This window comes from Gracilinanus agilis, chromosome 2 (genome assembly GCF_016433145.1).
Source record: "Gracilinanus agilis isolate LMUSP501 chromosome 2, AgileGrace, whole genome shotgun sequence".
NCBI classification, from domain to species: domain Eukaryota; kingdom Metazoa; phylum Chordata; class Mammalia; order Didelphimorphia; family Didelphidae; genus Gracilinanus; species Gracilinanus agilis.
Genome location: NC_058131.1, coordinates 346,260,709 through 346,277,595, shown reverse-complemented (window position 1 = coordinate 346,277,595; position 16,887 = coordinate 346,260,709). Strand labels below are relative to the sequence as shown.

The 16,887-nt window shown below is 42.3% G+C and overlaps 1 protein-coding gene across 3 annotated transcripts; it reads left to right on the top strand.

Annotated features, from left to right (window-relative positions):
* The first annotated feature begins 1,067 nt into the window (after positions 1-1,067).
* Positions 1,068-16,879, top strand: LOC123237429 (respirasome Complex Assembly Factor 1). 3 transcript variants are annotated; one of them, XM_044664345.1, is made up of 4 exons: positions 1,068-1,359; positions 7,244-7,347; positions 12,429-12,558; positions 16,224-16,879. In XM_044664345.1, the coding sequence occupies exons 1-4, from the start codon at positions 1,246-1,248 to the stop codon at positions 16,236-16,238; spliced, it is 363 nt and encodes a 120-aa protein (XP_044520280.1). In that variant the 5' UTR covers positions 1,068-1,245; the 3' UTR covers positions 16,239-16,879. The 3 variants fall into 3 exon arrangements, with proteins under 3 accessions (XP_044520280.1, XP_044520278.1, XP_044520279.1); XM_044664343.1 differs by lacking the exon at positions 16,224-16,879 and adding an exon at positions 15,077-15,644 and having other exon boundaries at positions 12,429-12,595; XM_044664344.1 differs by lacking the exon at positions 16,224-16,879 and adding an exon at positions 15,077-15,210.
* The last annotated feature ends 8 nt before the right edge of the window (positions 16,880-16,887 follow it).

Below are 16,887 nucleotides of genomic sequence, written 5' to 3'. Positions count from 1 at the left end.
ATTGATGAGTAAACAACCTACTGTGTATCTACAACTTCTAAGTTTGTAGGGACATTGATGGGACTCAGTGGTTTGCCCAGGATTATGCCATGACTTTGTCACTGGTAGTCTTCCAGAAATGAGAACCCAATTCTATCTACTAAACCACACATTTTTTTTTTTTATTCAGGTCCCTTATTTTATTTGAGGTAGATAGTACAGTGAGAAGGTAAATGACTTGCTCAGTTACACCTTAGTATGTCAGTCTTCAGGAACCATATTCCTCTTTTACAATAATAATGGGACAGTGGATAGAACTCGAGACCTGGGTTCCTCACAGCCCCAATAGCCTAGTTGTTATCGCTCTTTTGCCTAAGAACTGATAGTAACAGTTCTAAGACAATATGCTGCCACACCAATCGTGCTCTGGCATCACCTTTAACTTTTTATCTACACCACTGGTTGTGGTATGGCTAGGAGTTAAAAGAGACTTTTTAGTATTTGTTTTTGATAATCTGTAGTTTAGACAAAGGATGTCTCCGCCCTTGGCCCTCTTTTATAAAACTGAAGGGGAGCTTCCTCGGTCCGTCCGCTCTTTCCTAGTTCTGCCTTTTACTACTTAAGTGACCTGGCGCTAATTACCTCTCTGAGCTAGTTACTCATCTGTAAAATGAGATTGAAGCACGTCCCACCTTTGGGACTTTATTTCCGGACTCCCAGAGGTACGGGCGGGAGAATAGGGAAGATTAGATTCAGGGCTGGGGGTCAGTTTGCAGAGAAGGATTTATGCATGTCAGGCTTCTGCTTGAAGGGAATCTGACCCTGCCCAACACACCAGTCCCATTCACCCTTCCAGTCCGGTTCCCTCTTCGAACTGACCCTTCCATCTTGCCGTAGCGCAGAAATCGACCCCATCGGAGTCTGTCACGTGAGGTCTGCACACGCCTAAGGCGAGGGAGGGAAGACGGAAGGAGAAGAGGCGGAGTAGTTCTCACGCGGTGGCCCGTTCTGGTTACTGATTGGCTGCGTAAGTACGCCAGCCGGAGGACGCTAGGCCTGCTCTCCGCCCCTGCCCCCATCCCCAACTCCCACCCCGGACAGTATCGCGCGCCGAACCTGGTTAGCTGAAGGGCGGAGGGATTTGGAGCCGGCTGGCCGAGAGCGGGCGGGCGCTGTGTGAGGGAGGCTGTGCTCCCCGGGCCCGGGCCCGGCCCAGCTGTAGGACGGAAGGACGGACGGACTGACAGAAGGACGGACCGAGGGAGGATGAGCGGCGGGAGGCGGAAGGAGGAGCCGCCGCAGCCGCACCTGGCCAACGGTGCCCCGAAGAGCTCGGCCTGGAGCAAAGCGCTGCGGAGCGACGCGGCCTGGGAGGACAAGGTGCGATACCGGCGGGAGGGGGAGAGTGGCGGCGGCCTGGAGGTTAGAAGGTGTGTGTGTGGCGGGGGTAGTGCGTTTGTGTGTGCGGGAACGTGCACTGGGGGAAACCTGTCACCCCGAGCTGAGAAAGCTTGTGCGTGTGTGCGCACACGTTTGTGAGGAGTCTGTCACCCTTGTGCCGGGGCTGAAAGCTTGTGTATCTGTAAGTGGGGAAGACCTGTCATTTTGGGGTAGAGGAGAAAAGTCCACGTGCGAGTGTGCAGTGGGATTTGTCATCCTGTTGTAAGGGGTTAATGCATGTTTGGTTGTGTCTGGGAGAGCTTGCATGCACATACGTGTGTGCAGCCGACTTCTCACACTGGGGCAGAGTTCGAAAGAATATGTGCTCTCCTGTATGTGAGATCTGTCACTCAGGTGAAAAGATACAGAGTATATTTATTTGTTGTCGGGGAGGGCAATGTTGAGACTCATTTTGGATAAGTCCTATCACTTCTTAGGGCCTCAGTTTCTTCATTTGCAATGTAACCTGAAAAGATGGGGCTTGATGAGTGCTTGGTAATTATAGTTAGCAATTAATAACAAAAGCTACTATTTATTTAGCACTTAAAGTTTGTAAAGTGCTTTACACACATTACACAGATATTTCATTTTATCCTCATAATAACTCTGGGAGGAAGGTGCTATTGTTATCCTCATTTCACATATGAGGAAACTCGGGCAGACAGATGTTAAGAGACTGGTCAAGCCTTACAGAGCTGGGAAGTGAATTCAAGTATTCCTGACTCCAGTTTTGGAAAAGAGATGGGAGATTATACTTTCTAAAACGAGGGAGTAACACTAAGTGACCTCTCCGATTCCCTCAAATTCTAAATCTCTAATCCTGTGATCTGTTGTATGAGAAAGGAAGGTGAGAAGACTTGTTGCATAATAAGACATATGAATGTGTGGGTATTTCAGCTTCATCATAGAACTTCAGCCTTAAAAGAGACATTATCCAGTCCCCATTGAAGACTTCCTCTGAAGAGGCATTCACTACCTCCCCCACCAACAAATTCCACTTTTGATCAGCTCTAATTGTTAGAAGTTTTTGTCTGATACCAAAACTAAAGTTGTGGGGCATCTAGGTAGCTCAGTGGATTAAGAGCCAGGCCCAGAGATGGAAAGTCCTGGGTTCAAATCTAACCTCAGACACTTCCTAGCTATGTGATCCTGGGCAAGTCACTGAACCCCCTTTGCCTAGCCCTTACCACTCTTTTGACTTAGAACTAATCCCCATTGTTGATTCTAAGATGAAGGTAAGGGATGGATATATAACCTAAAGTTATCTCTTTACAACTTCCAACTATTGCTCCTGGTTTGGCCCTTTGCAGGAGATAAATAAACAAGTCTAACCTCTCTCTTTTTGAACACAGCTATCTTGCTCTCCCTGAATTTTTTCTCCTTTGAGCAGAAGAAAAAAAAAATCCCAAGTTCCTTCAATTCACCCTCAGATACCATGAATTTGAGGTCCTTCACCATCCTGGTTGCTCTGCTATGGATGCTCTAGTTTACCAATGCTGTTAAACTATAACTGAATAATTCCACCTATCACTTGTTGGGAGACAAGTAATGAGTGGGATTAAACACAGAGTTAGAATTTTATCAGCTTGTGAAACCTTAGATAATGGACCATTTTTATGAGTAATCTGTATTTATGAAGGAGAGGGAACTGGGAAAGGAGATGATCTAGTATTGAGTGACAATGTCATGCCTAGTGTCCACATATACAAAGATAGTACATGTGTAGGAAGACTTGGTAGTGTGGGATTCAAGTTGAAGAATGAGGAGGAGATTCCCTAGGAAGCTGTATGTGAGAGAGGAGATGCAGCATGGCATTGTATAATGGAATGATTCCTGGACTAGGATGTCAGGACAGTGGTTCTAGACCTGTCAGTGACTTGAAAGATAGCCTTCAGAAAGGCTATTTCTGGACCTCAGTCTTCCAGTCTATAAATCCCAATTAGATAATCTCTATAAATCCTTTCCACCTCTGATATTTTGTGATTCTGGTGGGTGTGTTTGTGTTTTTGAGGAATGTTAATATTGCCCTGGAAAAGGGGATATACTTGTGTGAGATAGAAACAGGGACCTCTGAGCTCTGAAGTATATCTGTGAATATGATATGTCCTTAATCCCCTTATTTTATATACCTCTCTCAAACTAACACAAACACACACACAATGCATCATCTAGGTTGGAAGGACCATATTTGCCATCATGTGGAACATCAAAGAAAGATACTGTGGATCTAGAGGGATCCACAGTTGAGAATAAGAGTTAAGTGTATTGAGATTATGGTTAATATTTCTCATCTTTTTTATTTCCCCAAAGTTTTTAAGGTTGAGGTTGGGGCATGCACTGAGCTGGATTTTGAATTAATTTCCTCAATTGCCTAGGCTAGACTAGGGGCTGGGCTAGGCCATTTTGAGTTTTATATCCATGTTCTTTTCTCTCCTCTCTTCCCCTCCCCACTCTACCCCACCCTTACCTTCTGTCTTGGATTCAATACTGTGTATTGGTTCCCTGGTAGTAGAGGTAAGGGCTAGACAATGGGGGCCAGATTTGACCCTAGGACCTCCCATCTCTGGTCCTGGCTCTTAATTCACCAAGCCACCCAGCTGCCCCCCATATTCATGTTCATGATTGATTTTCCTGGATTAATAAAGTCAGGTCCTTATTCCTTCACTGGGTTTCATTTCTAACCTTCCCAAAGCTCAAGAATCCTGGCATACTGACCACTAGCCTAGCTTTAAGGGTCACTTGTACATTTGTGCCTTTGCCCTGATTATTAGAAATAAGGTAAGAGTCAATTAAGCCTTTCTCTGGACTGCTTGTAGGATCCTGCCCTTGTATTACAAAATCTGAAACCACTTGTGTATTATCACTTCTTTATAACCTTGGGCAACTTCTCAGATAGCTGGGTGAAAGTAGTGGCTTTTGGACCTAAGTGCAGATGAGCTAGAAATGTTCATATACTTTTATAGCAGTTCTCTCCTTTTTCAGCTCTTTAAACATGCTGAGTTCCTTTTATGTTAATTCTGGCACCTGCCTCCAGTGTCTTTCTTCCCCTTTAACATGTAAGTATTTTACCAAGGAGAGAATGATTAAAAATTTCGTACCAGGCAGAGCTTCCTTCTTAAGGACCTATCTAGTCAATTGGAAAGTCTTATCCATCAGTCTTGACAATTGCTTGTGCCTATTCTCTGTTTACATCTTTAAAAAAATTGTTTTTTAAATTTTAATACCAAATTTCCACTTAAGTTTTCCAAAGTTATAAGATCCAAATTGTCTCTCTCCCTTCTTCCCTCCCCCCTCCCAAAGCTGATAGGCAATTCAATCTGGGATATATACATGTTATTATCATGCAAAGCATATTTCCATATTATTCAATTTTTGTAAGTGAATAATCTTATAAAACCAAAACCCCAAAACACAAACAAGTGACAAAACATGTTTTTATCTGCATTCCTATTCCACCCTGTTTATAACTTTAGCTATACTACTATACTAGCCTCCTCTTATTGGTCTTCCAGCTTTTAGTCTCTTCCCTCACCAATCCTTCCTCCATACAACTGTCAAATAGAAATTCCTTTAAAAAAAATCTGAGGAGGCAGCTGGATGGCTCAGTGGATTGAGAGCCAGGCCTAGAGGCAGGAGGTCCTAGGTTCAAATCCGGCCTCAGACACTTCCCAGCTGTGTGACCCTGGGCAAGTCACTTAACCCCCATTGCCTAGCCCTATAACAAAAATAAAAAAAAATTAATACAGAAGGATATACATAAAAGATATTAGGGTTTAAAAATTAAAAAAAAAAAGAATTAAAAAAAAATCTGACCACTTCACTCTTTTGCTCAAAAATATGTGATGGCTTCTTGTTGCCATCTTTCCAGCTCTAGGTCTGTATTCCTATGATTAGCCTACAGCATCTCATTGTGGGGAGGAGGGGTAATAAATCTTCAAACTTAGAAATTTTGGAATTGTATTGTTACTTCTCCAGAGAGTTGGTATCAATGAAAAACACTTAAAAATTTTTGAAGAAATAACTTATTGCCAGTAATAGCAGTATTATATGACGATCAACTGTGAATGACTTAGTCATTCTCAGCAATATAATGTCCCAAGACAATTCCAAAGGACTCAATGAAAAATGCTATCTAAGGGGCAGCTGGGTAGCTCAGTGGATTGAGAGTCAGGCCTAGAGACAGGAGGTCCTAGGTTCAAAGCTGGCCTCAGACACTTCCCAGCTGTGTGACCCTGGGCAAGTCACTTGACCCCCATTGCCCACCCTTACCACTCTTCCACCCATGAGGCAATACACAGAAGTTAAGGGTTTTAAAAAAAATGCTATCTACCTCCAAAGAAGGAACTAATGGAGTCTGAATGCAGATCAAACTATACTTTTTTCCTTTATTTTTCTTGTTGTTTTTTTTTGGCGGGGGGGATGGGGTCTATTTTCTTTAGCAACATAGCTAATATGGAAATACATTTATATGACTTGCACATTATAATCTATAGTGAATTGCTTACTTTCCCAAGGAGGGGATAGGGGAGGGTAGGAGAATATTTGGAACTCAAAATTTTAAAAAACTTGGGGCAGTTCAGTGCTTTGAGAGCCAGGCCTAGACACTAGAGGTTCTGGGTTCAAATTTGGCCTCAGACACTTCCTAGCTGTGTGATCCTGAGCAAGTCACTTAACTTCCATTGCCTAGCCCATACCATTCTTCTGCCTTGGAACCAATACATAGTATTAATTCTAAGATGGATGGTATGGGTTAAAAAATTTAATTTTTAATGTTAAAATTTGTTTTTATGTGTAATTGAAAAAATTTTTAGAAAAACAAAGTAATATGTTGAAAGCTACTTACGAAGGTCACAAAAAGGAATGTGTATGTGTCTGATTTGATCTTGTGTTCCTGAGATGAAAGCATTTGTATGTATACACATACACATGAGTCTCTTTGTCAGGAATATAATAAATTCATCAGCCTGACTTTTAGAGCCCTCTATAATCTGAATCTCACCTACCTTTCTGATCTTATTTTATATTACTCCCTTCACACATATTCTACTCCATTCAAATTGGCCTGCTAGCTCTTCCCCTTAAGGAAGTCCAATATTTACATGTGATACCCCTATGCCTGGAGTACACTCACTCTTGCCTTATAGAATCACTTAACTTTTTTCCTACCATAATCACTTGGGTATAGTTATAGTCCACTAGTGGAATGCAAGTCCCTTGAGGGCAGAACAGCTTCATCTTTGTATTTCTTGTACCTAGTCTAATATCTTCCACATAAATGCTTATTGAATTGAATATGCCTAGGTCTTCTCATCCTGATTTATATACAAAAACTAGCTAATGAGATCCAAATTACTAATATTCTTAAAAATGATTCTCTTGTGCCCTATCGTGTTGTCATTGGTTGCTATGGCTATTCACTACATTCCTTTTGTGAATTTTGTAAGTAATCTCAGCACATTACTTCTTAAAAATTTCATTCTTTTGCTTTCATTTGTACCAGTTCTCCTGGGGAATAGTTTTATAAGCCCAATATTTCCAAGTTTGAAGATTTGTTCCTTCTTCTCCCTACTTGGAGAGGCTTATGGTACATGATCATCCTAGGATGATAGATCTAAAGCTGAAAAGAGACCTTAGTGGTGCAACCTCCTTATTTTACAGATGAGGAAACTAAGGTCCAGAAGGATGCCCAAGGTCCTACCGCAGCAGAGGCAAGATTGGAAGCCTGTCGTCTCCCATGAAATCAGCATTCTATCTGGGCTGCCTGCCTGACTTCTTGCAGGGCAAACATGTTCAGGCTCTAACTCAACCTCTGCCTTTTCCACAGGATGAATTTTTAGATGTGATCTACTGGTTCCGTCAGATCATTGCAGTTGTCCTGGGCGTCATTTGGGGAGTGGTGCCACTGAAGGGCTTCGTGGGAATAGCAGTGTAAGTCCTGAGTTTCCTGCATTATAAAATAAAGCCCCTTCCTTTCACTGAAACACTGGGTGTTGATTCTTCAGAGAACATTTGTCTTATTTTACAATGTTTAATGCTTTGCTTTTAGAGGATAGAGAGGAATGAGCTAAAGCAAATGTTGGTCACTGGGAGTTGTACTCTTAGGAGTTTCAAAATTCTCTCAGAAAATATTTTTTGAATAGAGAAAGAAGAGGTGGCATGGTGTGGTAGAGAGCACACGGAGTCAGAAGACCTGAGATTGAGTCCTCGCTCTTCTACTTGTTAGCTCTGTGATCACATGCAAATGACTTATTCCTTCAAGACTCAATTGCCTATTTGTAAAATGGTAATAATGCACTATCCATCTCATAGGATTATTTTAAGAAAGGTCTGTCGACTTTAAATCCCTAGAGAAATATGAACTGCTATGGCCTCAACACTGGACAGCTGAGTTTTTACTTTGGCAAGGATTTCTTTAGGTCCCTGCTCTAAGTAGTTCAAGGGAAAGGAAGTTACTGTGTTATAATCCCCAGGTTATCAGGGAGAAAGTGAGTAGCAGCCTAGCCCCTGCCTCTTTAAGGACTCCTGGATAATTCTGGTCTTGGTGTGAAGAACTTAGTTTCTTCATGAACTTTTTAAGACTATATCTACCTAGGGGCAGCTGGGTTGCTCAGTGGATTAAGAGTCAGACCTAGAGACAGGAGGTCTTGGGTTCAAGTCTGGCCTCAAGACACTTCCTTGCCGTGTGACCCTGGGCAAGTCACTTAACCCCCATTGCCTAGCCCTTACCACTCTTCTGCCTTGGAACCAATACACAGTATTGATTCTAAGACTGAAGGTAAGGGTTTTAAAAAGATAAAAATAAAAAGACTGCTTATCTTACCTGCCTCTTAAGATTAACCTAAAGTCTCTTCTCAGAGTGATAAAGGTCCCCAAAGGTAAGGTACTATTTAGGTGTTTCCTCACTTCCTGTTAACAGAGACCTTCCTTCTCCCTTCTATATTCTGGGGACTGAACTAATAAGCAGGAGTGGACTGGTGGAGCTGTGAGGAGGGCAGAATCTCACTTAGCTAGAAAGGACTTTTACCCTAGATATGAGTCTTTGGTTTCCTGTTCTCTTACTATTCCTTTGCATTTGTAAAGCTTGTTTTGCTTACAGAGCACTAGGGAGGCCATTCTTTCTTTGGATCTTTACAGCAGTCTTAGGAGATAGCCACTTCTGATGTTAGCTTTCACATTTTTCAGATGCAGAAACTGAGGCTCATGGCCATAAGGCCAATAAATGGTACAGCTGGGTGCACCTAGAATTACTCTCTCACTGTTCTTTCCATTGTCCCAGGATTCTGCCAACCCAAAGTATCAGTATATTATTTGTTGAGGATCTGGCACTTTCTCAATGATGCAGATCAAAATCCATCAAGGACTTGGGAGATAGTCTTCAGCAGTTGCAGAAAAATGAATTGCCCGGTAGCCAGCTTCATGAGTTGAATCACAAACAGCAAACATGCAGTGATGCTCTGTTCCTGAAAGCTTTGCCATTTGGTAGAACCTGCCAGAGCTAGATCTCTGTTGCATACATGACCTTCAGCAAGGACCCAGGGCACTGCCATGCCAGGATGAGGCATCATAGGCCTGGAGTGGAAGGAAGACCTCCGTGTGGCCTCCCCCTCAAAAAGAGGGCTTTTCATACATTGACCCTTGTTGTCTAGAGTGTCTGGCTTTATTTGCATTCTTCTTAGAACAATCCTTTACTCAGCCTATTCTGTGTGCCCAGTCCTGCTATAGACTTTGTTACATTGTAGAGTCTTCCTTCCTTTTTCCCTCCCTCCTTTCCTCCCCCCCCCCCCCTTCCTCCCTTCCTTCTTTCCAATTTACTCCTACTGCTGGTAACTAACATGTTATTTTGAGATTTGGCTCTGTGACTTCATTGATGTCAAGAAATCCCAGTGAGTAAATTCCCTCTACTAAAGCATACTTTGATTATTCTGCAATTTATACCTTATACTAGGGTTTTCTAAGGAGAGGCTAAGGGATTTGCCCAGGATTACAGAGCCAGTGTGTTAGAAGCAGGATGAACCTAGGTCTTCTGACTCCAAGGCTAATTCTTAATCTCCCATGCCATGTTACTCGGTAACTAATGTTACTAGAAAATATACAGAATCTTTGGGTTTGAGGGTGGTATTAAAATACTCTTTTTTTGATGTGGAAGGTACAAATGAACTTTTCAAAAACCCCAAGCCCTCACTTTCAGTCTCCTTGCCCCATTTAGGCTTTCTGAGGGAGAGAAAGCAAAACCAGATGATTGAAAATGCTAATGAACAGTGAATTGGCCCTGAGCCCAGCCTTGGAAGAGAGGAGGAAGGAGAATCTCAGAGCAAGAGGAAGTGGCTGACCTTCAGCTGTGTGAGGTCAGGTCTCTAGGAAAGGAGATAACTCTGGTGTTAATCTAGGTTCTGTATACATATGTCACCAGATATTTGTGTAGTACTTTGTGACTGACAGGCACATTCTGTTATCTCATTTTGTCCTCACAACCTAGGGTTAAGTCTTGCCTTCACTGATCTCTGTTGTGGGATTTTTGAGGGGTCACTAAACTTGTTTCCTTATCCATAAAAGGGGGATAATAATCCTTGCCCTGCTGTTATGAAAACCAGATTAATTAATGTATGAAAAAGGCACTTTGCAAATGTAAAGGGCTATATTAGTGTGAAGTTACAATTATTACTATTGATAGGACATTATTATCCCTATTTGACAAGTGAGAAAACTGAGTCCCCAAGACAATAAATAATTTCCCCAAAGTCTCATAGGTGGCAGATATGAAACTGGAACCTTGGTCTTCTAATATCCCATCATTCCAGTGATCTTTATATCTTGTGGAATGAGTTCAACTACTAGAATGATTACTTTTTCTTTGAGACAAGGAATAAGAAACAGCCCTACTGAATGAAAGGAATTGACTATGTAAAACTAGGCACATTCTTGGCTTTGATTAGACCAAATGAGATAATTCTGTTTTTGCTTGACTTCAAGAGAGCCTTACCTTGAGTATTTGCTCCCATACTGCCCTGCCAGCAAACTCTTAAGTTTATAGGGCACTGGCTTATCCTCCAAATAAGTTCTTGCATTCCCTTGTTTAGCACCTCATTTAAAATTTTCAGGAAAGTATACGAAGTAGTTTTTTTCCCTTTGGCTTAGTTGCCTTATACTTGCTTGGCTTTTAGTTCCTGCCTATCATGTCACCTCTTCAGCTGGGTTAGTTCAGGGATAAGAGGTGGCTTGAGCTCATAAAAGTTGCCTTTTAGGTCAGAATGTCCTGGTATTTCTCACCCATCACATCATAAAAAATGTTTTTAAGTCAGAATACTTAATCATTTCAGCCCCCCTTTAGTCACTTGAGAGCTGAAATAGGTAATTCTGCCTCACTGGGGGCTGTACATCCACTCTTTAGAGCTTACCCATTCCCAGAATTGAGAGATTTAACCTAGGGGCCAAAGCAACTGATGCTGGGCCACTCTTGAGCCTTGATGGCTTTATACTGGGGTTTGTATTGGTTGCTGTAGTGGCCAGTCTTAAAATAGTGACCAGTCAAAATCATTTCAAAGCTAGAGCCTCTTTATTGTCCCTTGAACATGCTAGTTTTATTATTGTATTCTCATGTTCACCAGAATTGTCCATTGGCCCACCTTCATGAATAGTCCTCTCCCCTTCTTCCTATCCAGGAATCCTTGCTTTGTTTCATCATTTAGCAGTTTTATGTAAGACGTCCTCTTTACATATAGACTTATTTCCATGAGGGCAGAAGCAATGTCATTTTCCTATTCCCCACTGCATATCTGGCATAGGACCTAATACAGGGGTTGGCAACCTTTTTGGCCATAAGAACCATAAACGCCACATTTTTTAAAATGTAATTTCGTGAGAGCCGTACAGTGCTCACAGTGCGCGTCCCTGTAACAGCGCCTGAAAAAAAATTGACTTTATGGCTCCTGCAGAAAGAGCCATATGTTGCCGACCCCTGACCCAGTACACAATAAGACTTACTTACCTGAAGTGGTTTTGGATAGATTTTTTTTTCCTGCTGCAGAAGTGACTAGAGAGATTACAGAATGTAAACTTTTTTTTTTTTTTTAACACTTTCTATCTTGGAAATAACTCTTAAGATAGAAAGGCAAGGGCTAGACAAAAATGGGTTAAGTGAGTTGTTCAGGCTCACACAGCTAGGGAATGTCTAAGGCCAAATTTGAATCGAGGACCTCTCACCTCCAGACCTGATGCTCTAGCTGCCCCTATAATTGTTAGTTGTTGAATGATTGGCCCTTCTTCCACTTAAGGTAAATAATTAAGGCTTGAGTGTTTATTTTGCAGTTCCTGGAATGGTATCTGTTCCTGATCAGTCACCCAAAATTAGATGGGCCAGGAGCCTTAAAGCTAAGCTAGAGTCACCTCATGTAGGGATCATGCCTGACCTTGCTGTCATAATAGTCTCCAGTTTCTTTTTCACTAGGAATGCCTGCAGAAAACCTAACCCTGGTGCCTCATGTACCTCATTTGGGTGAGGGCATGGGATAGCCCTTCTGAGAGACTGTTTCCATCATTCAGTCTGAGGGTTGAACTAAGAGACGGGATGAGGGGCTGGAATGGTTCCATGGACATTTTCTTCCCTGCTGCTGCTGAGCAACAAGGAAGATTCTAAAAGAATTAGGCCATTCTCTGACCAACACTTGTAAGGAGAAGATCCGCCCTTTTTAGCAGTGCCAGGATTTATATTGTAGAACTCGTGTCCTTTGTATGAGTCCCCAGGGGTGAAAATGGTAAAAGTTAGCTGGGGGTGTTTTATTCCTGTTTATTCTGTGAGGGAAATCCCTGATTCTTACCAAAAGTTAACCCTCTTGACTTGTCCTCTTGGCTACAGGAGGCCTTGTGGGGACTTTGAAACTTTGATGTTTTTCAAGTTGTAAAGACTATCCCTAATTTGGGGCCTAAGGAAGCTGTTTTTTTACACTAGGTCTTGTAACATGCTCTTCATTTGCTGGATTTGTGATGAGGCGTAATGTGTCTCCCCTTTTCAGATTCTGCCTGATCAATGCTGGAATCTTGTACCTCTACTTCAGCAGCTTCCAACAAATTGATGAGGAAGACTATGGTGGGACATGGGAGCTCACAAAGGAAGGGTTTATGACGTCTTTTGCACTGTTTATGGTAATTCTTTTCAATCTTCAGACAGTGGTAGATTCTGGTTATTTTGATAAATTAGAATCCTTCATTCTCAAGTTTGGAAAGGATCTCCTAGGTCATCTAGACCAGTCCCATCTTCTAGATGGCTAAGAATCTTCTAAAAGGAGTGCTTGGCAAAACAGTGGGTCCATCCTCTATTCGAACATCTCTAGTGAACTCAACTACTTTAGAAGTGAGGCCATTAGCTCATTCCAGTGTTGGGCAGCTCTGATTTTAAAATTTCTTCTTTATATTAGGCTAAATCTGCCTTCCTACAGTTTTTACCCATTAGTCCTAGTTCTGCCCTCCAGGGCTAAACCAAACAATGCTAATTCTCTTCCCTTAAAGTATCTAAAGACCATGATCTTATTTCCCTTAAGTCTTCATTCCTCCCAAGTTCATTCTAATGACCCTCATATGACATTGCTTGAAACACTGTTAGTCATCCTCCCTTGGGTATAGCTTCAGCTTGTCTGTGTCTATCCTAAAATGTGACCCCAGATTTCTACATAGTACTACATAGTATACTCTAGATATGGTTTGAGCAGAGCAGAGGACAGACAGCAGGACTATCACACTCTTTTCTAACACTGGGCTCCTGTTGCCCTCATCCAAGGTTCTGCTAGTTTTCTGGGTCCCTTGTCACATTATATCAGGTATCATATTCTGTAGACTTACTTGCCACCAGTTGTATCATCTCAAAGAGCAGTTTACAATTAATCAAATATTTCTTGTTTTCTCTGCACATAGTAGTTTAGGTTCTTAGGTACAAGTAGAAAGTAAGATAGACCCTTCCTGCAAGGGGCATATATATTCAAGTGCAGTTGGACTTGAGTGCTTTTGCTTTCTGCCCATTTCAGATTCTCAGAGGGACCTGTTTTGCCCTGCTATGTCTTGTCTTTGGGTTCAAGTCTTGGCTCTTATGCATACTAGTGGCATGAGCTTGGCATGACTTTGACTGAAGGGCTGCCCTCATCTCCCGTAGTCTGCAGGATTCCAGATGTTAGCTTCTGAGGATGGTCTCCCCATCAGTTATCTTGACCTCCCCTCATAGAATGCTAACTAACACCTGTGATTCTCTAACAGCAATACCTCCTTATCCACCAAGCAGGGACAGTGCTCGTGACAGACACTTTGCTACAACTCTCTGATCCCACATGGCTGCTCTTTGACTGCATCAGCTACTTGTACTGTTTTAATTTGCCCAAGTACAACATAAATCAGAAGTGAATTTGGGTGGAGGTGGGGGGGGGGGCGGGAAGAATGACTAGAGGAAGCTAGATTCAATAGTTCTTTCTAGCTTCTGTGTTTGTGATGTCCAAAAGATGGAATTGGAGGGTTTGGGGATTATTTGCATCGTTAGCACATTTGATAGAGAGTAATAGAGATAATTTCTTTTAAAATTCATTATAATCTCTCATATTTTAGGACTAAATCATCTAGTCTAAACCCCTAAGGCTCTGAGAGCTCAAGTGACTTGCCCAAAATCACACAAGGAGTAAGCATCAGGAATCCAGTGCTTCTTCCACTATATCATACTGTCATAATTGATCTATCCCTATCTCATCTCATATTCATAACTCTCTTATACACTTAAAATATTCTAACTTGAGTGGGAAGAGTATGCTGAGGAGCAGGTAGGTAGCACAGTAGAGTGCTAGGCCTGAAGTTGGGAAGACCTGGATTCAAATTTGGCCTCAATATGTTTCCTTGCCATGTGACCCTGGGCAAGTCATTTAACCCCCATTGCCTAACCCTAACTGCTCTTCTGTCTTGGAAATGATACTTAATGTTGATTCTAGGGCAGAAGGTAAGGGTTAAAAAATAAAATTGATGGGGGCAGCTGGGTAGCTCAGTGGATTGAGATGGGAGGTCCTAGGTTCAATTCTGGCTTCAGACATTTCCTAGCTGTGTGACCCTGGGCAAGTCACTTGACCCCCATTGCCTACCCTTGCCACTCTTCTACCTTGGAGCCAATACACAGTATTGCTTCTAAGGCAGAAGGTAAGGGCTTTAAAATAAAATTGTTACTAAGACAGAAGGCGGTAAAGGTTTAAAAAAAAAAAAAAGAGTATGCTGAATTTGAAATCTAAGGACCTCTGTTTAGCACCTGTCTTGGTCACTTAGGAATAATGTGGCCAAAGGGAAGTAATTTTCCTTCTATAAGCTTTGTTCCAGCTAGGCTAATCTGGCTTGAATTATTTCTAAGAAGGTTATGCTTCATGTTGATGTTTTAAAAGACAACAGGACCTTATTACAAATAGCTTTATTTCAGTACCAAAACTATTCCCCCTAATCAGTCTACGAGGTATTAGGGCTCCAGAGTTATGGTCTTTCTTCTTTTGATCCCCTGAGAAGCAGTCTATGAGGGAGTTTTCCTCATCCTGGTACATTGGTTCCCCAGGGGTCTGGGAGCCAGCACCCATCCTGCTCAGCACCACTCCTGGAAATGACCTCAAAATGCCCAGTAAGGGTTAATTTCTACTCCTTGTGTCTCCTTTAGGTTGTTTGGATCATCTTTTACACTGCCATCCACTACGACTGACAGGCTACACCCCACACCTGCTAGCCCTGTTCATTCAAAAGGACATTCTAATCACAGGCCAGAACCGTGCCAGTGGTCGGGGCATGCGGCCACAAGGAGACTCTGATGCCCCATTCTCCCAAACTGAGAATCAGCGTGTTTTGTTGGTCACCAGTGTTTTATGCCAGTGTCGTGTTTTGGAACTTTTAAAACAAGCCATCCCTATTTTGAAAGCATTACTGAACTGTTCCATCACGACCATTTTCCATGTCTTTATTGACTACCCATCACTAATACCTGTTAGCTGAACAGATCTAGTAATTTCATTTACCTTAGGATCTGAATGAAACGTTAAATTGTCTCGTCTTCCTCAGCTGTCCATCAGGCACACAATTTTAAAGATATCAGTGGCATCTTATGGTGTTTTGAGTTGTTCTTGGACAAAGCATGGCAGAATGTGCGTGGTTCATAATACAGTACATGTCTAATAATAGTTTCCATCATAGAATGTTTTAAGATAACTTGAATAAATCAGATCTTATTAACATGTCTCCTAAGCCTTTAATTGAAAGTGAGGGGCTACCACTGTAGTTTTTCTAAAAGGGGCTCATTTGTATCTGCAGGTAGCATTTCTGGCCTAGGGTTACCCAACTAACTTGGCCTTTTGCTCCCACCTACCTTGATTCAGGCCTTCCTCCTCATTCCCTCTGACCACCCCACCAGGCCTTAGGCTATGCCTCTTCCCTCTGAAGTGTTCTGTTGTAGGGACTTAGACACTATTTTATTCTGTCCCTTCATTTTATATAAGAGGATCCAGAAGTTTAGGCAAGTGACTTGTTTAAGGTTATATTCTATTATTGAAAGAGATAGGGTTGGAACACAGTTTGCTTGCCTCTTAGATTGACTCTTTTTTCACCTCTACATTCTTACCTTGAGCCTTGGGTCAAGCTTTGGGTAGAATGAAGTTGGTGAAAAACTCAATTCCTGACTTCAGAATACAAAGGTCCTACAGATATAACAAAAGCCAGGATGAAGGCTCAGATAGTAGTAATTGTACTTCTGCCCACAAGATGGTGGAAGAGCCTACAGTAAGGCCAGTGATGTGATCACTTCTATCTCCCCACAGCTCAAAGGACACTGATGGAAACTGGCCCAAAGGAGGAAGGAGGAAACAAAACAGATGATAGATGAGTCAAAGAGATGGGACAATGACCAAAAAAAATCAGGAACGGGCCCCAGATGGAGCAGTTTAGGCAGGGAGGGTGTGGAAAGAAGCCATCTGCTGAAAAGAGAATAGGATTGGCTCTCTCTTAGGGACAAAAGTTACAGCCCAGGGAAGCTGAAGATTTTCACCATTACATCGGGGCCAGTTTTTGTCCACTTGGATTTGCAGACAGCCTTCTTGGTGCCTTCTCAAGTCTGGAATTCTGTGGGGAACTAGCTACTAATTAATTCTACCCTGGATGAAAAGGCAGGCTAGAGGAGGAAGGCCCAAGTCTCACAAGAAGATGGAGAATCGGTCAATGAAAGCATTGGGGCCAGCTTCTAGGGAAGGATTTTACTTTCTTGGGCTTTGGTGCTATTCTAGTTGAGTAACTTGGGCCAAGAAAAGGCTTAAGTGCCCCGACTGAGCAAATTCTAGGACCCATTTTGAGGGGTACCACTAACCCATGCTGCCACACAGGAAGAAGAAATGCTTTTGAAGAAAAGTCTGCCCAAGGAGCTCTTGCACAGCACTTCCTCAAAGTCTGCAGAGGAAAGAGGGCACAAGATAACTCTTCAAGTGCTTT